A 16,828-nucleotide genomic window follows, 5' to 3' on the forward strand; every position below is an offset into this window, starting at 1 on the left:
TGAAATACATATGGAAATAAACGGTGGGGGAACCACCTCTGAAAGGCTATGGTGAAACCAAAAAGAAAGAAGTTTTCACTGTCACTGTTTTGATTGAGTCATCTCACAGTAATGAGTCCTGAGGCTTGAATATTCTGCTTAAGGCACACTAAAGACAAAGCAGCCTCTTGCCAAGAGGCTTCTCCCAGTGTTCACACACAAAACAGGTTTTATATGGCCCAAGGTGGGTCACAACCCACAGAAAAAAGCCGTATCTTTACGGCTTCAGTCTTCATTTCAGCTCTATGGCCACTTAACAAAGCCCTTCTCTTCCAGATACATTCAAAGGCCTGTGTTCCTAATGGGAATCCATATATGGTCTTTCCTGGATGCATGGACTTCTCCCAAATTGTTTTCAAGACCCAGGGCACTCAACTGGAGAGCAATTCCACAGCTTTCATCCAGCTTGCAAAGGGTCTCACCAACCTGACAGTCACTGCACCAACACCTCCTCCAGCCCTTACACCAGGAAGCCATGGGATGAAAGGCAAAGCACATGGCCTTGAAACATAATAGTCTCAGGACCTGGGGCAACTTGCTTCATCTCTGTGGGCTTCCCTTTCCTGTCTATGAAAATACATATAAAAATACCTACTTCACAAGGAGTTGATGAAGAGAAAATAATTGGGATGCTGACCAAATTTTTCTACTTTATAAGAGTTACTCTGTTATGCAAAAAGACAAAAATTATTGAAGAAGCTTTTTAACTACCCAGGTGATAATTAAGGCTCCCAGATACTGAGGAATTGTCCCTGGTCAAACAGAGCTAGTGTCAAGACAGGGGCTCCACTCTGCATTTCTCATGCTTCTCACACCACAGACTACATTCACCATACAGTGCAAACTTGAGCCCAACAATAACAGAAATGGTGCTCAGGCTTCGGCCCACCAAAGAGGAAATAAAACCAAAATAATATCATATGGTGACATCAACCTTCAGAAACAAAGGTATTTAAAATTACCAAGTGACCCTTTTGGGGTCTACACACTTACCAGACCTTAAGAAAGCTGGTGGAGAAGAGACGACTGCATCAGGTGAGCTGGCCATTTCAAATTGTTGACTCTAATCATAAGCATCGCAGGCTAAACTATAGCAATTTTCAAAACTGTTTAGTGAAGGTTAGAAGCAATCAGCATTAGATTAATTGAAAGCAGTGTGAGCAGTTATTAACATGATGCGGTGTGCAACAAAGGCAATAATTGAGGTTCATTATAATTTTATTTTCTCTTTTATGACTTGAAAATTTTATTTTCTTTGCTTTGATAAGCTATATTTGCTTATACGGATGAGGCAGGAAATATATAATGGCCACTTATTAAACATTACATAAGAGTAGCATCGGGTAGCTCTACTGAACAGTGAAGTGATTATGCTACTATGTAACAATGCTCAGAACTTTGCAGTGGCATCTATATCATAGTCAGGTTAGTCCAAGTTTCAAACAAAACTCACTTTATATACTCCTCTAAAAGTAACAAACAGAATCAGGGCGATTACTTTTAATGACACAGGAAGTCAATGATTCATTAAAGAAAGTTTATAGTCTACACGTCACAGCTATCAGAAGAATCTGAAACCTCAACTAATTTGGAGGGATGACTTCAAATGGCATCTCTTTTATTGCTATGATGTAAACATATAGGAACATCCCACATTTATACAATACACTCAACTACCTTGTACATGAAACTGGATTTAAGTGACTGCATTCAACAACAGTTAAATAAAATTTGATTTTTTTTTTCTCAGTAAAGAAAGAGAAGGTAGGTTTTCAAAGCTTACTGTTATGACACACAGTTCAGAGGAAATTAAGACTGGAGAAGAAAATAAACCCTATACGTTTATTAGAGGAAAAGAGAAATGCTGTAAAAGTATATGTTGAGGGTGGAGCTCAGTTTCCTGTAAGAAAACTCCAGTTACTCTCTTTGACAGGAAATTATCAACTCAATAACCCTTTTTATAGCCCAGATAGACTCACTGTTAGTGGTCAACTCAATACTTCAGTATGACACAAAAAGTTTGAGGAAAAGTGTGAAACAGAAATAGACGTGACTATTCTAAGTAAATGTACTAACACTAAAATGTACTAAGGACTAGTTTTTGAAAAATTCTCTCAAATGGTAGTTTTGCTATAACCCTAAGTAAATAAGTGCACAACTATTTTTAAGGTTTTGAAAACAGAATGGAATAAGCAACAAAGATTGGGTGGATTTCTCCTGTACGATTTATGAAATTACTTTCTTCAAAAAAAAAAAAGACTGCTAAGAACTCTGTTGTCTGCACAACAACTAGAACTTCATGAGTGGGAAAAGCCAAAATATAATGGGGTAGTATTAGCTGAGGGGAAAAAAACAAAACCCTTAATACCAATGCAAATGCATAATTAGTCTTTCAATGTTATCAGATTATCGACTTTGACATTATCATCTCCCAACACTAATTTATATGGTAACAACAAGCCTTCAAAAGGGAAGATTCTTAGATGAAGACTTGTCATTCCACCATCTTTCCTGTTTATGGGAACACTTTTTAGCTCGAGATTACATCCAGCCAGACAGGAATAAGAGAAGTTTCAATCCTGGCTGTCAGATGAGTTATCAGCCACAAGTGCTAACTTCAAAATGTGACTCTGCAATTTGAACAAGTCAGCTCAGGACACTGTAACTACTATAAACTGCCTGCGCAGCGTCTTCTGACCTAGGTGGCCTCGGGTTTGGGAGCCACAACTGGGAACTAGGCGTCCTGGGGCCACTTGCCCAGGGAAGGGGCCCACTTCCTTCTGAGTCCTAACTATGCTCACTGTGACCCCCTTCGTGGCCTGAGGCCCGGTCTCCCTCAATTTCTGCCACATAGATAACTGGCTAAATCTCAGAACTTGTAATGTGAAAAGGAGATACGAAATAAGGCAACAAGCAGCCGCCAGTTTTCTAGGACCAGACCCTAGTCATATGTAAAAATGAGGGGAGGAATACAGACAGGGAGGGGACTCCCGGGAATGTGGCCACCGCCTGATTTCAAAGACTCCAGAAGTCGGCACCACCACCTACTTTTCGAGAGGGAACACACACGAAATATAGTTGGGGAAGCAAAACGGAGCAAAGGTGGGACCACCACCTAATGGGGAAAGACATCAAGAGGAAGTCAGGGACCACCGTCTGCTTTCTAAGGGGAAACACGCGGGCACAGGTTCATTCCAGGACCCCCATCTGCCTCCTGCCCAAGGCTCTTGAGGGGGAGTACCCTCTACGGTGCGGGGGGAAAGGGGTGGCGCCCCAGCCAGCCAAACCTGAGCGCTTGATCCGGGCTCTTCGCTCCAAGACCTTCCAGCTCACTTCGGCCACGAGCCCCGCCATCGCGCTCGGGCCGCCGTCTTGGCCACCGCCCCCGGGGCCGCCTGTCAGCTCCTCCCGGCCGGCCCCGCCCCCCGCGCGACACTGTCGGGAGGCGCACCGGCCGGAAGTGAGCGCGAGGGCGAGCTTCAACCTAGCTTCGCGGCCTCCCGAGCGTCAGTGGGGCAGCCCTACGGGAGAGTGAGACGGGGCCTGGACGCGGTCGTACGGGCGTCTGGGCTACGCTCTTTCTCTCTCGGCCGGCGGCACGGTGCTTTCCGGCTGCCGTCAAGCGCAGCAGTGGGCCGGCGGGCGGGGGCCGAGGGGCTGCCATGGCGGCGGCAGGCCGGCTGCTGGGCTCCTGGGTGTTGCTGGCGCCGCTGCTTGGGGGCCTCGCGCTGCTGGGAGTCGGGCCGGTCCCGGCGCGGGCACTGCACAACGTCACGGCCGAGCTCTTTGGGGCCGAGGCCTGGGGCACCCTGGCGGCCTTCGGAGACCTCAACTCTGACAAGCAGACGGACCTCTTCGTGCTGCGGGAAAGTCAGTGCTTGCCCGGCCCTCCCTCTGTTCGCGTGCCCCTCCCAGTGTTCCCCACACCCCTTGCCCGGATTCTCGGTCCTCCTGCATTTCCCGGCCCTTCTCTCCCAGCCCTCTCCCCCTTTATTTCCAGCATCCTTGCAGCTTGCCTTTTTTCCCCCATCTTTTCCAAACCCAGGTCCTGGCCTGACCACTCCACCGTTTGATCCACCCCCGCAAGCACTGGAAACACCCCGGTTTTTTGGGTTTTTTTCCTGAGACGACCGCGGCCGTCACTCACGCACTCCGCCCTTCTCATGGAATCACCTTGCAAAGTCCTTCCTGATTCCCAGTAGTCTTTGTAGCTTGCCTTTACGTTCCCTCCCAAGGTCCCTTCATTCCTGTCTGCTGTATTTTCTCCAGTCTCCCTTCCCCTTTGATGAACTGGAAAACGTGCGACTTGACAATTTCCTCTCGTAGAGGACTTCTCCCTCCCTCTTCAGTTACCTTGTTCACCCTCCCCTTCCTTTGTCAGGGTCCCAGCTTTCTTGGAAACTACTGTTCCTTCCCAAGGGCCTAAACACTCCACAATTCTCACAAGTATTTCACAGGCACTACTAATAAACCCAGTGTCTCCTTGGAAAAGGGTTCTCAAACTGCAGGGTTTTCTCCCTTCTGGGCTGCCCTAGTCTTTTGTGTGCAAAAGACTTCCTTGCTTTGGCCACCACCCTAGTCTTCCAAATCTCTGTTTTCTTTTCCAGCTTGAGGTTCTTGGGAGTTCTTGGCTTTATAAACATCACTAAACAAACTTTTTTTTGTAAATCTTGATGCTGACAATGGGCATTAGAGGGTCTTAGTATTCTCTAGTACCCACAAAGCAGGTACTGTTTAAGGTCAAGGCTGTGAAAGAAGAAAGTGAAGCACTCATAGAGTTTGACTGACAGGATCTTGGCCCAGATCTCTTGGAGTCCTTGTCAGAACTCCAGAGCCTCTTGTGGACATTTCTCCATCTTTGTATGATTCCATGTACTGCAAGAAGGGTGTATACTGCCTAACCTATAGCCACTCCACCCAAACTGGAGACAGAGATTCTCCCCTTTAAAGATGCCCTGTGTTTGACTAAACAGTTTCAAAAATCTGATCCAAATGAGTGCTCATTGAACTCCAGAAATGCATCAACCTGGGGGATGGTTCTGTAGGAGCCACAAGAGGGTAGTGTTGGAGGATTCAGCTTTTTCTGCTTAACTATGACATCATGTCCTAGTTACTAGTCAGATACCCACAGTAGGAGTTTCTGTGTCCTTGGTGTCATGCATCTGTGCAATGGACTAAGCAGCCTTATAAGAGGCTGAGTTGTTAGGTTTGGGGAAGACAAGACTTAACACGTAGTATAGTTATAAAGCATATTCTTTGTATGCTTCCTTTAAGTCAATCAGCCTGACTCCTGGCAGAAGCCATTGGCTTCAATTTGCCTTGACCAACTACATTTTTCCTTGTTCATCCTTCTAGTTTCCCTGCTGCTTTGAATATTGAATTTGTGATATACTGTTAGGAATGTCCATTCCATTAGTCTAATAGGACCAACCTTGAGAGGGCAGACGAACTGGAGTAAAATAAAAGTTTTCTTATTGAAAACAGTGCCCAGACAGCTTCTTGTAACCACTAATCGTATGTTTCACTGGGAATCATTTTTCTAATGTATACTCGCTTCTTTTAGGAAATGATTTAATCGTCTTTTTGGCAGACCAGAACGCACCCTATTTTAAACCCAAAGTAAAGGTATCCTTGAAGTAAGTACAAATGTATTTGTTTCTGTAAAACAGTCATTAGTGTAATAATAGATATGCAGTAACTAGTTGGATTGTCTTTGAAATCAGTTTTACTCTGAAGTGGTGTTGTGGTACAAAACCACTAGTTATGAGGTATGAAGCAAGTAATTTGTTAGGAAAATTAGTGAGCATACCAAAGTTTAAAAATGATTTGCTTTGGGCTTCCCTGGTGGCGCAGTGGTTAAGAATCCGCCTGACAATGCAGGGGACACGGGTTAGAGCCCTGGTCCGGGAAGATCCCACATGCTGTTGGAGCAACTAATCCCATGTGCCACAACTACTGAGCCTGCACTCTAGAGTCTAGACATGCCAGCATGGAGCTGTGTATTCCTGATCACTTTCAAATAAACACTGTAGTATATTATAAAAAAAAAAAAATGATTTGCTTTAAAAAATAAATAAATAATTTTGAGTGGAACCGGGTCTGTTCCTACATAAACACCTTTCAGTCCCTTGCAATCTGATATGCTTTCTTGAATGTCTTGGGGATTGTCCCTCATCCTGAGTGGATTGTACCTCATCCTGAGTGTGCCTGTGAGAGCAGCTCAGTCACAGGCTCATCAGATCAACTTTGTCCTCGGTGGTCTGAGGGAGGAGTTTGCACTGGGGTCAATGAACTCTGTTCTAATTTTTCATTTATTGACTGATAGGTGGTGACTGCTAGGTGACTCAGGTTGATTTTGAGGAAATTAAAATCAAACTGAATTTTTTAAATGTTCAAATAATAGTTATATTTTTTTTATATGACTGGCATTGCATGAAGCACAGTGACCATCATCGATAGTGAGCCAACGCAGTTTTGAAACTATAAGAAGCAAGGATTGATCACTGTCTGGAGGAAGAGATGAGTCAGTGCAGGCTAAAGTGGCAGCTTCTAGAAAGTTATGGGACTTGTGCTTGACCTTAAGATAAGTAAAATTTAGGTGAGGGCTTTCAAGCTTCAGGACACAGCATTAACAAGAGATGGTAGTGAAAAACAGCAGGTTGTGAAGAGGAGGTGGAAAGATTTGCCTGACAGAAGTGGAGGGTATACTTTGGAAAGTTATGGACTAGGAAGATGAGATCAGGGCAGACTAGGAACCTTCATAAGTATCAGAAAGAATTGACCTCAATCCCGAGAAAAGTGGGGAATCATTACAGGTTCTTGTTTAAAGGAGAGGTGGTGAAAACGGTATTTTAAATTGATTTGATTTACTCGTTAACCATGTGCAGGATGAATTGGTATGTAGAAAGATCAGAGATTACTTGGAAACTGCAAAAAATTTAAGAAGTCCCCACATTGGGTAATGAGTGCTCAGATTCTACAATATTTAACTTAAACATATGTAAAAAAAAATTGGCCTTGAGTTAGAACATTGAGGCGTTGAGGGGAAAGTTATAGATGGATAAACAGATTATCCCTTTTGAGAAATGTTCCTTGATACTGGATGTCAGCATGCTTGGAGTGGGGAGGGAACAGAAGTTGATAAATATTACATCCAAGAAAGGAACTGCCTAGAAGTGGTTTTTCATGGAAGATTAAAAGTTAAGGAATTTGTGGGCTATTAAAGACTTGGGTTCCACTGAGTTTTTTAAAAATCCCAATTAATTTTTCTTTGATTAATGTAATGTTGTTTTATATACTTATAAAAGTTAGAAACTCTTGTATTTATTTAGTATAGTTTTGAAAAACTAACTGTCCTTCACTGTTTTCTTCCCCCTCTCCCCTGTTCCTCTCTCAAATGCAACCACTTTTAAAACTTTGAGCTGTTTCTTCTGATGTTTATTTCCATATTCTAAAATAAGTTTTTATACTGTAATTTCTTGAATTACCATCTTCATCTCTTGGATTTTTTGTTAGCATAGACAAAGATTTAGCATCTTTAAATTGGCTCCATCTCCGTATAGTTATATCGTATTTTAGCTTGGTCAGTAATCATTGTATAAATTCTGGCCATGTAGATTATGTGTACTTCAGAGCCAAGCAGTATACAGTATTTCATTTCTCTATGGTTTTTCCCTCCAAGAGTAAATGATTGTTTTTTAAAAAATAAATTGCACTGTTTTCTGTGTACCTATCCTTAATTTCTTTGCAGATGTTCCATCATACCTGCCATATACCTGTTGTGCTTTTTCTTTCTCCCATTGAGTCCTCTGCACTCCTCCCCAATCTGAATTCATTCTCCAGGCCTTCTGCAGAGTTACTGTTTGGAGACTTTCCCTTTGTCATTCTTTGTTTGATCCCTATCTCTTGGATCCTGTGCCATTTTGTTCTTTGCTTCTTCATTTATTTCACTGGAGTGTATCCTTCAAGAAATTCCTGAGAAAGGATGTCCCTCCATTTCCAAAACCTTTTTCTACTCACTCTTTGATTGGCCTATAGTCTTCTAGCTTCATCGGTTGCAGGTTTTAAATCCATTGCTATTCTTTTTCCTAATCCTTCAAATATGACTTATTTTTAATTTTTGAAGCTATTAGGGTCTCTTCTTTATCCCTTTTCTCTGAAATTTCATAATATGTCTTGGTGTAGACTTTTTCATTCATTATTCTAGCCTCCCTTCAAGCTAGAGCCTTCTATGCTTGGGACGTTTTTGAAATGTTCTTATGTTATTTCTCTGATTATTTTTTTTGTTTTCTCTTTCAGGAATTCCTACTAGTTGATTATTGGACTGCCTAACTCCATCCTTTATTTCTTTATTTCATTTGTGTTTTTGTCATTTTGTGTTTTTTCCCCATGGGAAGTTTTCTTAATTTTATCTTCGGCCTTCTATTGAATAGTTTTATGTTAGCTGTCATGTTTTCTTTTTATCTCCAAGAAGTTTTCTTTGTTCTCTTATTGTTCTTTTCTCTTAGCATGCTGTTCTTTTTTTTTTTAGTGGATGTATTTTCTTATGTCTTCAAGTGTGGTTTTGAAGTTTTCTTTTGTTTCCTCTGTTATCTCTGTTTTTTTCAGATTCCTTATTAGTATTTGTTTTGGCTCTCTTTAATACTCATAGTTTTCTTTAAAAGGCAGGTAACTCTTTATTATACTATATCAAGAATAAGGTACTAAAGAGCTAATTGGAAACTCTGCGTAATGGGACTTACCTCCTGTCTCCTGCCCTGTGGATATGTTCCTGGCTGACTGGCATCCTAGGAATTTGGCAGAGTTGAGGGCAAGGGCCAAACTGTTCCTTTGTAGACTTTCCATTAACTCCCTGTTTTTAGCGTAAGGCCAATATCTTACCCTCTCCTTACATCTCTAATGCCTGAAAACTACTTGGTTGTTGGCATGCTGAGCAAGAAGGAGAAGGGACCATCACAGAAAAGGTGTTTTCAGCCTTACACCTTACTTTTGTCTTCTGCTATTTCAGATGACTCCAAATTCTGAGCCTTTCAGAGGTTCTTCAGGGCAAAAAGCTTCTTGAGCCTTTTCTCCAGGCACTTCAGCTTATACAGTTGACCATTGAATGACATGGGTCTGAACTGCATAGGTCCACTTACATACAGATTTTTTTTCACTAAATACATACTGCAGTACTACACTATTCCCAGTTGGTTGAATCTGTGAATGTAGAACCAAGGATGTGGAGGACCAAGTATAAAGTTATACCAGCTATGGATTTTCAACTGCAAGTGGTCAGTGCCTCTAACCCCACGTGTTCTTCAAGGGTCAACTGTAGTTTCCTTGCCCTGCTAAGGCAGATCCTTTCATGATCTCTTTGTCTTTGAGGGTTATGCTTTTTTAAAAAAAAAAAATTCCATATCATTTTAGTAGGTTCTAAATGAAGAAGATTCTTCTTCATTCTTCTAGGTTCTTTAGAACCTAGAAGTAGGTTCTAAAGAAGAAGAGATAAATTCGTGTGTCAGTCTGTTATTTTGTAAAGTTCTAATTCCTATTTTTACAACCATAAAGAAGGGCAATTTTAGGAATAAAACCTGATCCGGTTAAGTTCCCATCTAGTCCTTTGTAATATATTACTGACTATTTCAAGGTACTTTTTGACCCCAAATCATTAATTTATTTGAACAAGTATTACTGCCAGGTATGTGCAGCATTTGTATGACTGCACATGCATACATACACAGGTACACATACAGAGGTATACACTTAGATGCAGCTTGCTACATAGTAGCACGTGCAGTTGCTATATCATCATTTTTAAAGACCAGTTATTTTTCATGGAATGGTTAAAGCATTGTTGGAATTCTTTGAGGAAACTGGCATTACAAAAAATATTTTATCATAGTGAGGATCAATTTTAGAGGCCAACCCAACTGAATTTGAATTCCAGCTATTCCATTTACTTAGCTGTTTAGCAATGAAAGCTACTTCAACCTCAGTTTCCTGGTCTGTTCAGTGAGAATTACGATACCTATTTCAGGTGATGGAGATTATCAGATAATAGCTATTAAGTACTTGATGTAATATCTGAGACATAGTAAGTAGCTGAATTAAAATAAAGCTATTATGTTGTTGTTTTTCTTAGTCTTACCCTTGTCAGTATTTTCCTCATTTTCACTTTAAGTAAAACCTATTATATATATTTTTATATTCTTGATGCTGTTTAGAACATAATTATCCATAGGCTGTTTGGAAACTTACTGTCTTGCTGTTTGTTCTTAAGTAGAATTAAATGTAAATTGAATTTAAGGCCTATTTTTTGATTGGGTCACTCAGACAGCATTATGACAAGACTCCAGAATGTTTTGTTAAGTTTTCAAGGTTAATGTAAACCATTTTAGAATATTTTATTATTAAAAATGTAGAATTAGGTATGTATGTTTTGTTAGTGTATTGCCAGGTTTGGTCAAAAAGAACTTATTTTTCATTGCAAATCTTGAAATAAAATGACAAGTTTTCACTGTAAATTTCAAATCTGCATTAAAATCTAAAATTAAGTAATCTATAGATAATATCTTTTATAAAATGACAGTGATACCCTCAGTGCTTTAGCAATTGATAATGAGCCTCCATTTATGTTGTTTTTTTTTTTTTGGTCGCACTGTGCTATTACAGTTCCCTGACCAGGGACCTGACCCCCACCCCCTCATTGGAAGCCCAGAGTCTTAACCACTAGACCGCCAGGGAAGTCCTTTGAGCCTCCATTCGTATAAACACCATCCATATGTCCTGGTATCTTTGACAAAAGAACTAGGTGAAAGGATTAAGCCAATGCTTGAACATAAAACTGTGCTTCCTCTTAATAAATATTTCAACTTTTTCTTGTTTCTTAAAACCCTCTGCATCCATCCTGAATTCTTTCATAGACCAAAGAGGCCTACATACATGAAGGATGATAAGCTATTAAAAAACAGAATGTAATTAATCAGTTCTGTGAATTTTTAAATTTTGCATTGAAAATATTTTTGTATGGTATAAATATAGAAGTGTACTTTTCTATTATAGCTCTACTGGAATGTTTGTTTATTAAAATGTTTGTTTCTTTTAGGAATCACAGTACATTGATAACAAGTGTAGTCCCGGGGGATTATGATGGAGATTCACAAATGGATGTTCTTCTGACATATCTTCCCAAAAATCACGCCAACGGTGAATTAGGAGCTATTATCTTCTGGGGACAGAATCAAACCTTAGGTGAATTTGTTTTAAGAGTTTTTAATATTTATCACTGGATATTAAAGGAGAAATATGCCTGGTATTCTTAGGTCAGTGTAACAAAAATAATGTTCAGAAATCAGTTCAAAAATGCAGTTCTTGAGTGTCAGTAATTGTCTCTAAAAACTTCTTTAAAAGTCTTTTTTCTGGTTCTTCTTTTTCAACCTAGAACTGGTCTGCAGTCAGCTCCAGGGAACAAAATCTACTTTGTTAGCTTATGGAAGACAGAATTTATTAAAGGTTTTTTATGCTTTACAGAGTTATTGTGATGACTAAAGAACACACACGAGGTTGAACTTTCAGGAACAATCCTCAAAGCCTTCGAAGAAGCTATTGCCTTTTTACCATCAGAAAGTGGCAAGTTGCACGACAGGTGCCAGAATGACACTTGCTCACCAGCAAAATGGATGCCATGCACCCTCCCCCTTAGTACTTACAATTCAGTGATCAGACATTAAGACAGAAATGGCAGAAACACAGCCTTCACCTCATTCCTGCCTTGGAAAACTCACCATATCTAATTAGCAAGGCTTACATTTTATTTAGAATCTTAACTGCAAGGATATCTGAGAAATGCTATTTTTGGTTTCTAGTCTCCCCAGTACAGGAAAGCACAAAAAGTTTAGAGTAAAGGTTGAGAGTCAGTCTACCATATCTACCCACAAATCTTCAAGTCTTATCTGAAAAGCCAATTAATTATACCTAAATGGACAACTTTGTTCATGGAGCCAGACTGAAGAAAGGAGGAGAGGAGGGCATGGACGTTTTAGAGTCTAGTAGTCTTGCATGTATTGGGTTCTTTATATCAAAACCTTAACTGTCAACTGCTCTACTGCTAAATTGTATATAAAGAAGACTCATCTAAGAGATTTTCAGAATGAAGACTCAAAAGGAAGTTATTGTAATGCTGGTCTTCACTGTAGAATAAACTCTCCCAATATATCTTTACAAACTTGATGTCCATTTAAGTTAGATTTATAGTGTCTCATTAATGCTGATAGTTGGAATTAATTAGAGATAAATTTTGAAAAGAATGAAAGAGTATTTTTCCCTAAGTGCAAATATCAAAAATAATGTGTTATAAAATGCCTTTTCATTTATATATTTTCTTTTTTTTTTAACAGATCCTTGCAATATGACCATACTCAATAGGACTTTTCAGGATGAACCATTAATTATGGAGTAAGTATGTGCTTGCTTCCCTTTGAATGATTTTATACTTACAAACATAAAATCTTTCACATAGGAAACTACTTTGCTAAGTTGTATTGACTCTAAATTCATTCTCCATTTAAAGCTGATAGGGACCTGTCCTCTGAATTATATATTTATTTGCCATGATGGAAGAAAGAGAAAGGTGAAATTCATTATTTTGCAGAGAGGGAGAGATTTGTCTTTTTGGTTTTGTTTTAAAAGCTTTGAATGTGTCCATGATGGATCTTTGTTGATTCTAGCCATGTCGTTACTCAACTAAGAAAACTGTTTTTGGATAAAACTGTTAGTGCTTGATTGACAGATACGAAGGGTAGAGGATTTCCTCTAGAGACCTAGAAAGATTTCTGTATTAAGGAGAAACTTTGTCCTTTTCACAACTCTTCCTTAGTATTATCATTTATCTCCTCAGAGTAGACTCATGTACCAGGATAAAGTTAATCCAAATTTCTGTTAGGATTCTGGTAATGATGTAGATATCAATTCAGGTAGTAAACAATGTATAGCCACATTCTTGTTTCCAGTGCTGCCTTTTGTACAGTTATTAAAATCATAGTCATACATCAATAGGTCAGTAACCATTAGAAGTCTGAACTTTAATTCACAGATTAATCTTTTTAAAGGTGCTCAGCTTGTTTTTTTTATAATTGGGTGTTTTTCATTGTTGTTACAATATTCAGTGGCTAGTATAAATTTTTATACCAACTAGGGATTACTTTTGTGGGTTATTTCTCCTAAGCCTATCTGACTAAATAAGGAGGGTCATGATTCTGAAATAACGGTCTCCTTATCACTCAGAGACAGGCTAGGCTATGTAGAGGTTACAGACAACACCAAAATCTCACAACAAAAGTTTATTTCTTGCTCACACTGCAGGTCCAGTGTGGGTCAGTGATAGGCTCTTTTGCCAGCTCTCAGAGTGTCTTACAGGCCTCATCGTCTGTGGAGCTGTACCGTCATGTTCTTCTCATTGCCAAGGTGACTGGAGGGTCCAATAACGAAAATTAAACACTTTGGCCTCAGAGTGAAACACGTCATAGCTGACATTCCATTGATTGCAACAGATACTGACTGTTGTATGTCTACCACACCTCCCCAAAGTTTGTTTTTCTTTTTAAACTAAATTAGAAGTGAGAATTTAATAAAATAGCTGCTTAATGTTTTTAACGTTTTCTTTTTAGCTTCAATGCCGATTTAATTCCTGATATATTTGGTATCACAAATGAATCCAACCAGCCACAAATACTATTAGGAGGGTGAGTAAATATTATTATATCCATGTAATTAATTGTACATGTTGCTGTTGGAGGGACTGTGTATCTATGTGAACGAATTGCTTTAACCATTGGGGGAAAAAACCCCAGCTCATTGGAAATCCTTGTTTCAGATTTTTAAAAGGACATTTGGTCAACATATAAGCTTTCTCAAACACTATGGATTTGACCTGCGACTGGTTTCTGTGTAGAGCCAGTTTAATCCTTTTATCCCTCTGGAAATTAGAGATACAAACTTTGCAAGTCCCCATTTAAATATTGGTTCATTGGATGTTTTTAGAAATGGAAAGATTTAATTTAAATAGTATGTATAGCTGCCGTCTTGATTGAATTCTCTACCTTAGTCATGTTAACTCCCAGATGTTCATTGATAAGCCTTGTTCCTTCTGTTCAATGAGCAATTAATAATTGCCTGAAAATATAAACATTCCTTCTCTAAGCTCTGGAGACTTTTCCATATATACTCTTATCCTTGATCAGTTTGTATGCTAGGATTCTCTTATTATCCAAGAATGCCATTCTTAGGGAAAACTGCCTGGAATCTTGCATTTCAAAGATCTCCATTATAATTCCTCTAGATTTAAATAGAACTGCCTTCCTAACACAAGAATTCATGATAGCAAGATACTTTTCATGAGATACCTTCAACTTGGTTAATTTTTTCTGTATTTGATAAGGCAAACATTTTAAGAGTACAGAACACATTTATTTATTTTTTTGACTTTCCAGCAAGTGCAGAGAACCACCTTTATCAGTCTGTCTTCCCAGGCACTATAAATCTAATGAATTTTCCCTCTGTGTTTTGGAGACGTAATGTATTTTTATGATTAGTTTCTGAAATGTGATGCACAGGCACAAAGACAAGTAAATTATCAAAATGTGAGCTGTTCTGAGGTGAAACTGTTACATTTCCTATCACTTTTTCTTAAAAGTTTTCCATAAAGAATATGAGTATTTTTATGCTAGTCATAGTGACCTTTGAAAGACTTGCTGTGAATCTTTAATGAGAAACCTGTTTTTTCCTCAAACTTTGAAAAGTACCTGGAAGAGAACCCTGCTTTAGAGACCAGCTGGATGGAGATCTTGCTTTGCCTTTGCGGCCATGTCTGGGAGGAACTGAGTGTGGGTGGGCTAGGGGAAGGCACAGGTGACTCCTACCATAGCAAGCCCTGCTTGTTTGTCTTGGGTAGACATGTGATTGAGAATGTGATGGTGACTTCTGGCCTGGTTTATTTCATGGTAATCTCCATTTTAGTGAAAGAAATACTTGGAATATTTTTAATGTGATGTGGTTTCACCTTTGGAAATTTAAACTTAAGAAACAGCTATTGTAGATAATTGAAAAAGTAAAAACTACTAGATATTGTGTGATAATGTCATAGCTTATTTATTTGTTCTGAATTCTATGTTAGATTTTTTTTTCCTCTGATGCTTCTTTAAAAACTTATTCTGGGGCTTCCCTGGTGACGCACTGGTTGAGAGTCCACCTCCTGATGCAGGGGACACGGGTTCGTGCCCCGGTCCGGGAAGATCCCAGATGCCGTGGAGCGGCTAGGCCCGTGAGCCATGGCCGCTGAGCCTGCGCGTCCGGAGCCTGTGCTCCGCAGCAGAATTGACTTTTATTTTTTATACATTATTCTCTGGCATACTACAGTATACTGGAGTAATTCTCTACTATTTTATGATATTTCTCATTTAAACTTCAGTTACAGATTAAACAATAGTAGCTAACCATATTATAGGTAACAAGTTTGTATCCAAGATTTATCCTGTTACCTTTGTCCTGATAACTTTTAAAATGAAATTATAAAAATTGACAGAAAATTTTTGTCAAGAACATTGTTAGGATGACTATTGCTTGCGTTATCATTATTCAGACAACAGAAAGCTGAATATGTCTCTGTGGGGGCAAGCATTAATACGTTACTAAAATAAGAAAAATGTATTTCGCCATATCAATTTTATGTTACAGATATATGATTAGGTGTATAAGTGAAAAAGCCATTAGTATTGACATTTTGGACCATTTGCATGACTAATGATTGGCAGCCCAGTCTTTTAAGTCTATTAAAGACTTAAAAGTCTATTGGCAGCCCAGTCTATTAAGGAATCTAACCAACTTTTGCAACTCAAATATTATGCCTATTTATGCCAGACCCAAGATTATCTTAAATTTAATTAAATTTGGCTAGCACCTTAATTTTATGGGAAATTTTGCAATGGTCTTTAAATAGAATGCTAAATGCTCCCATGGGATTGTGCGGGAAAGTCCATGGCTGTAAGTGGCCCAGTACAGGCATGGAAACAGGAGATTGCCCACAGGTAAAACTAACATCAGTTCGGCTGGAGTAAGGGTGCAGATGGTCAGCCTAAGCTGGAAACAGTGATAGGTAGAAGAATCCCTTTTAATTGGTACTGTGGGGGTTATCTGATAGGGACAGGAAGGGTGCTAAACCTCTGCTGAGGTGCCAGAGATAATTGAAGTGTGTTAAATGTACAAAGGTGAGGATTCAGTTTGCGCCTCCATCTCACTTTATAATGACTTGAAATAATGTAATAATGTGCCACATTACTTAGAAATAACACCTAGCTATTAAGTGTTAGAGCAGCTTTTGCAGTGATGAGGTTATCGTTAATGAGCATTTTCTGTAAAAGGGTATTTGAAACTGATGTTGCATAAGCATTCAGGATATTGTTTTTAGTATTGACATGAAAACACTTGTACCTGTAATTTTAATCAAAGCCAAATGTAATGTTGGTCTGTTCATATTTTCTGTGACTCATATACTGAGTTCAAACACATTACTGGGTCAGGCCCAAGTTGTATACCTGGGAATATTAATCCAGGTATGTGACAAACAAGCACTTTTGCCATACTCCATTTACTTCACAAACATTTGCATGAATATTTTGAATGGAATATTAATGGCACTGAAAGCAGCCATTTTTAACTTATTTATGTGAGTGGATATTTTTCCTCCATTAGCAGAAAAAAACTATCTTCTATTTAAATATAGGTATTTAATCTCAATTCAGAAGGAATAAATCCC

The 16,828-nt window shown here is 39.1% G+C and overlaps 2 protein-coding genes across 4 annotated transcripts in view; one reads left to right on the plus strand and one right to left on the minus strand.

The window, feature by feature from the left end:
- The window catches only part of PHKB (phosphorylase kinase regulatory subunit beta), a 204,219-nt gene extending 200,779 nt beyond the window's left edge, over window positions 1-3,440 (minus strand). The window contains exons 1-2 of one of the 3 annotated variants that reach the window (XM_024740958.1): window positions 3,327-3,440; window positions 1,033-1,145 (exon numbers count right to left, since the gene is read on the minus strand). In XM_024740958.1, coding sequence (XP_024596726.1) covers window positions 1,033-1,087 — 55 coding nt within the window. In that variant the 5' untranslated portion in view covers window positions 1,088-1,145; window positions 3,327-3,440. The remainder of the gene's footprint in view (window positions 1-1,032; window positions 1,146-3,326) is intronic. The other 2 variants (XM_024740959.1, XM_024740957.1) reach the window with 2 other exon arrangements.
- Window positions 3,441-3,510: 70 nt separating this feature from the next.
- Window positions 3,511-16,828, plus strand: part of LOC112396981 (T-cell immunomodulatory protein-like) — a 28,019-nt gene continuing 14,701 nt past the window's right edge. Inside the window, exons 1-5 of the mRNA XM_024740955.1 lie at window positions 3,511-3,909; window positions 5,603-5,675; window positions 11,126-11,271; window positions 12,417-12,474; window positions 13,686-13,760. Of these exons, the coding sequence (XP_024596723.1) occupies window positions 3,702-3,909; window positions 5,603-5,675; window positions 11,126-11,271; window positions 12,417-12,474; window positions 13,686-13,760 (560 nt within the window). The 5' untranslated portion in view covers window positions 3,511-3,701. The remainder of the gene's footprint in view (window positions 3,910-5,602; window positions 5,676-11,125; window positions 11,272-12,416; window positions 12,475-13,685; window positions 13,761-16,828) is intronic.

Source organism: Neophocaena asiaeorientalis, unplaced genomic scaffold (genome assembly GCF_003031525.2).
Source record: "Neophocaena asiaeorientalis asiaeorientalis breed wild unplaced genomic scaffold, Neophocaena_asiaeorientalis_V1.1 scaffold849, whole genome shotgun sequence".
Taxonomy (NCBI): domain Eukaryota; kingdom Metazoa; phylum Chordata; class Mammalia; order Artiodactyla; family Phocoenidae; genus Neophocaena; species Neophocaena asiaeorientalis.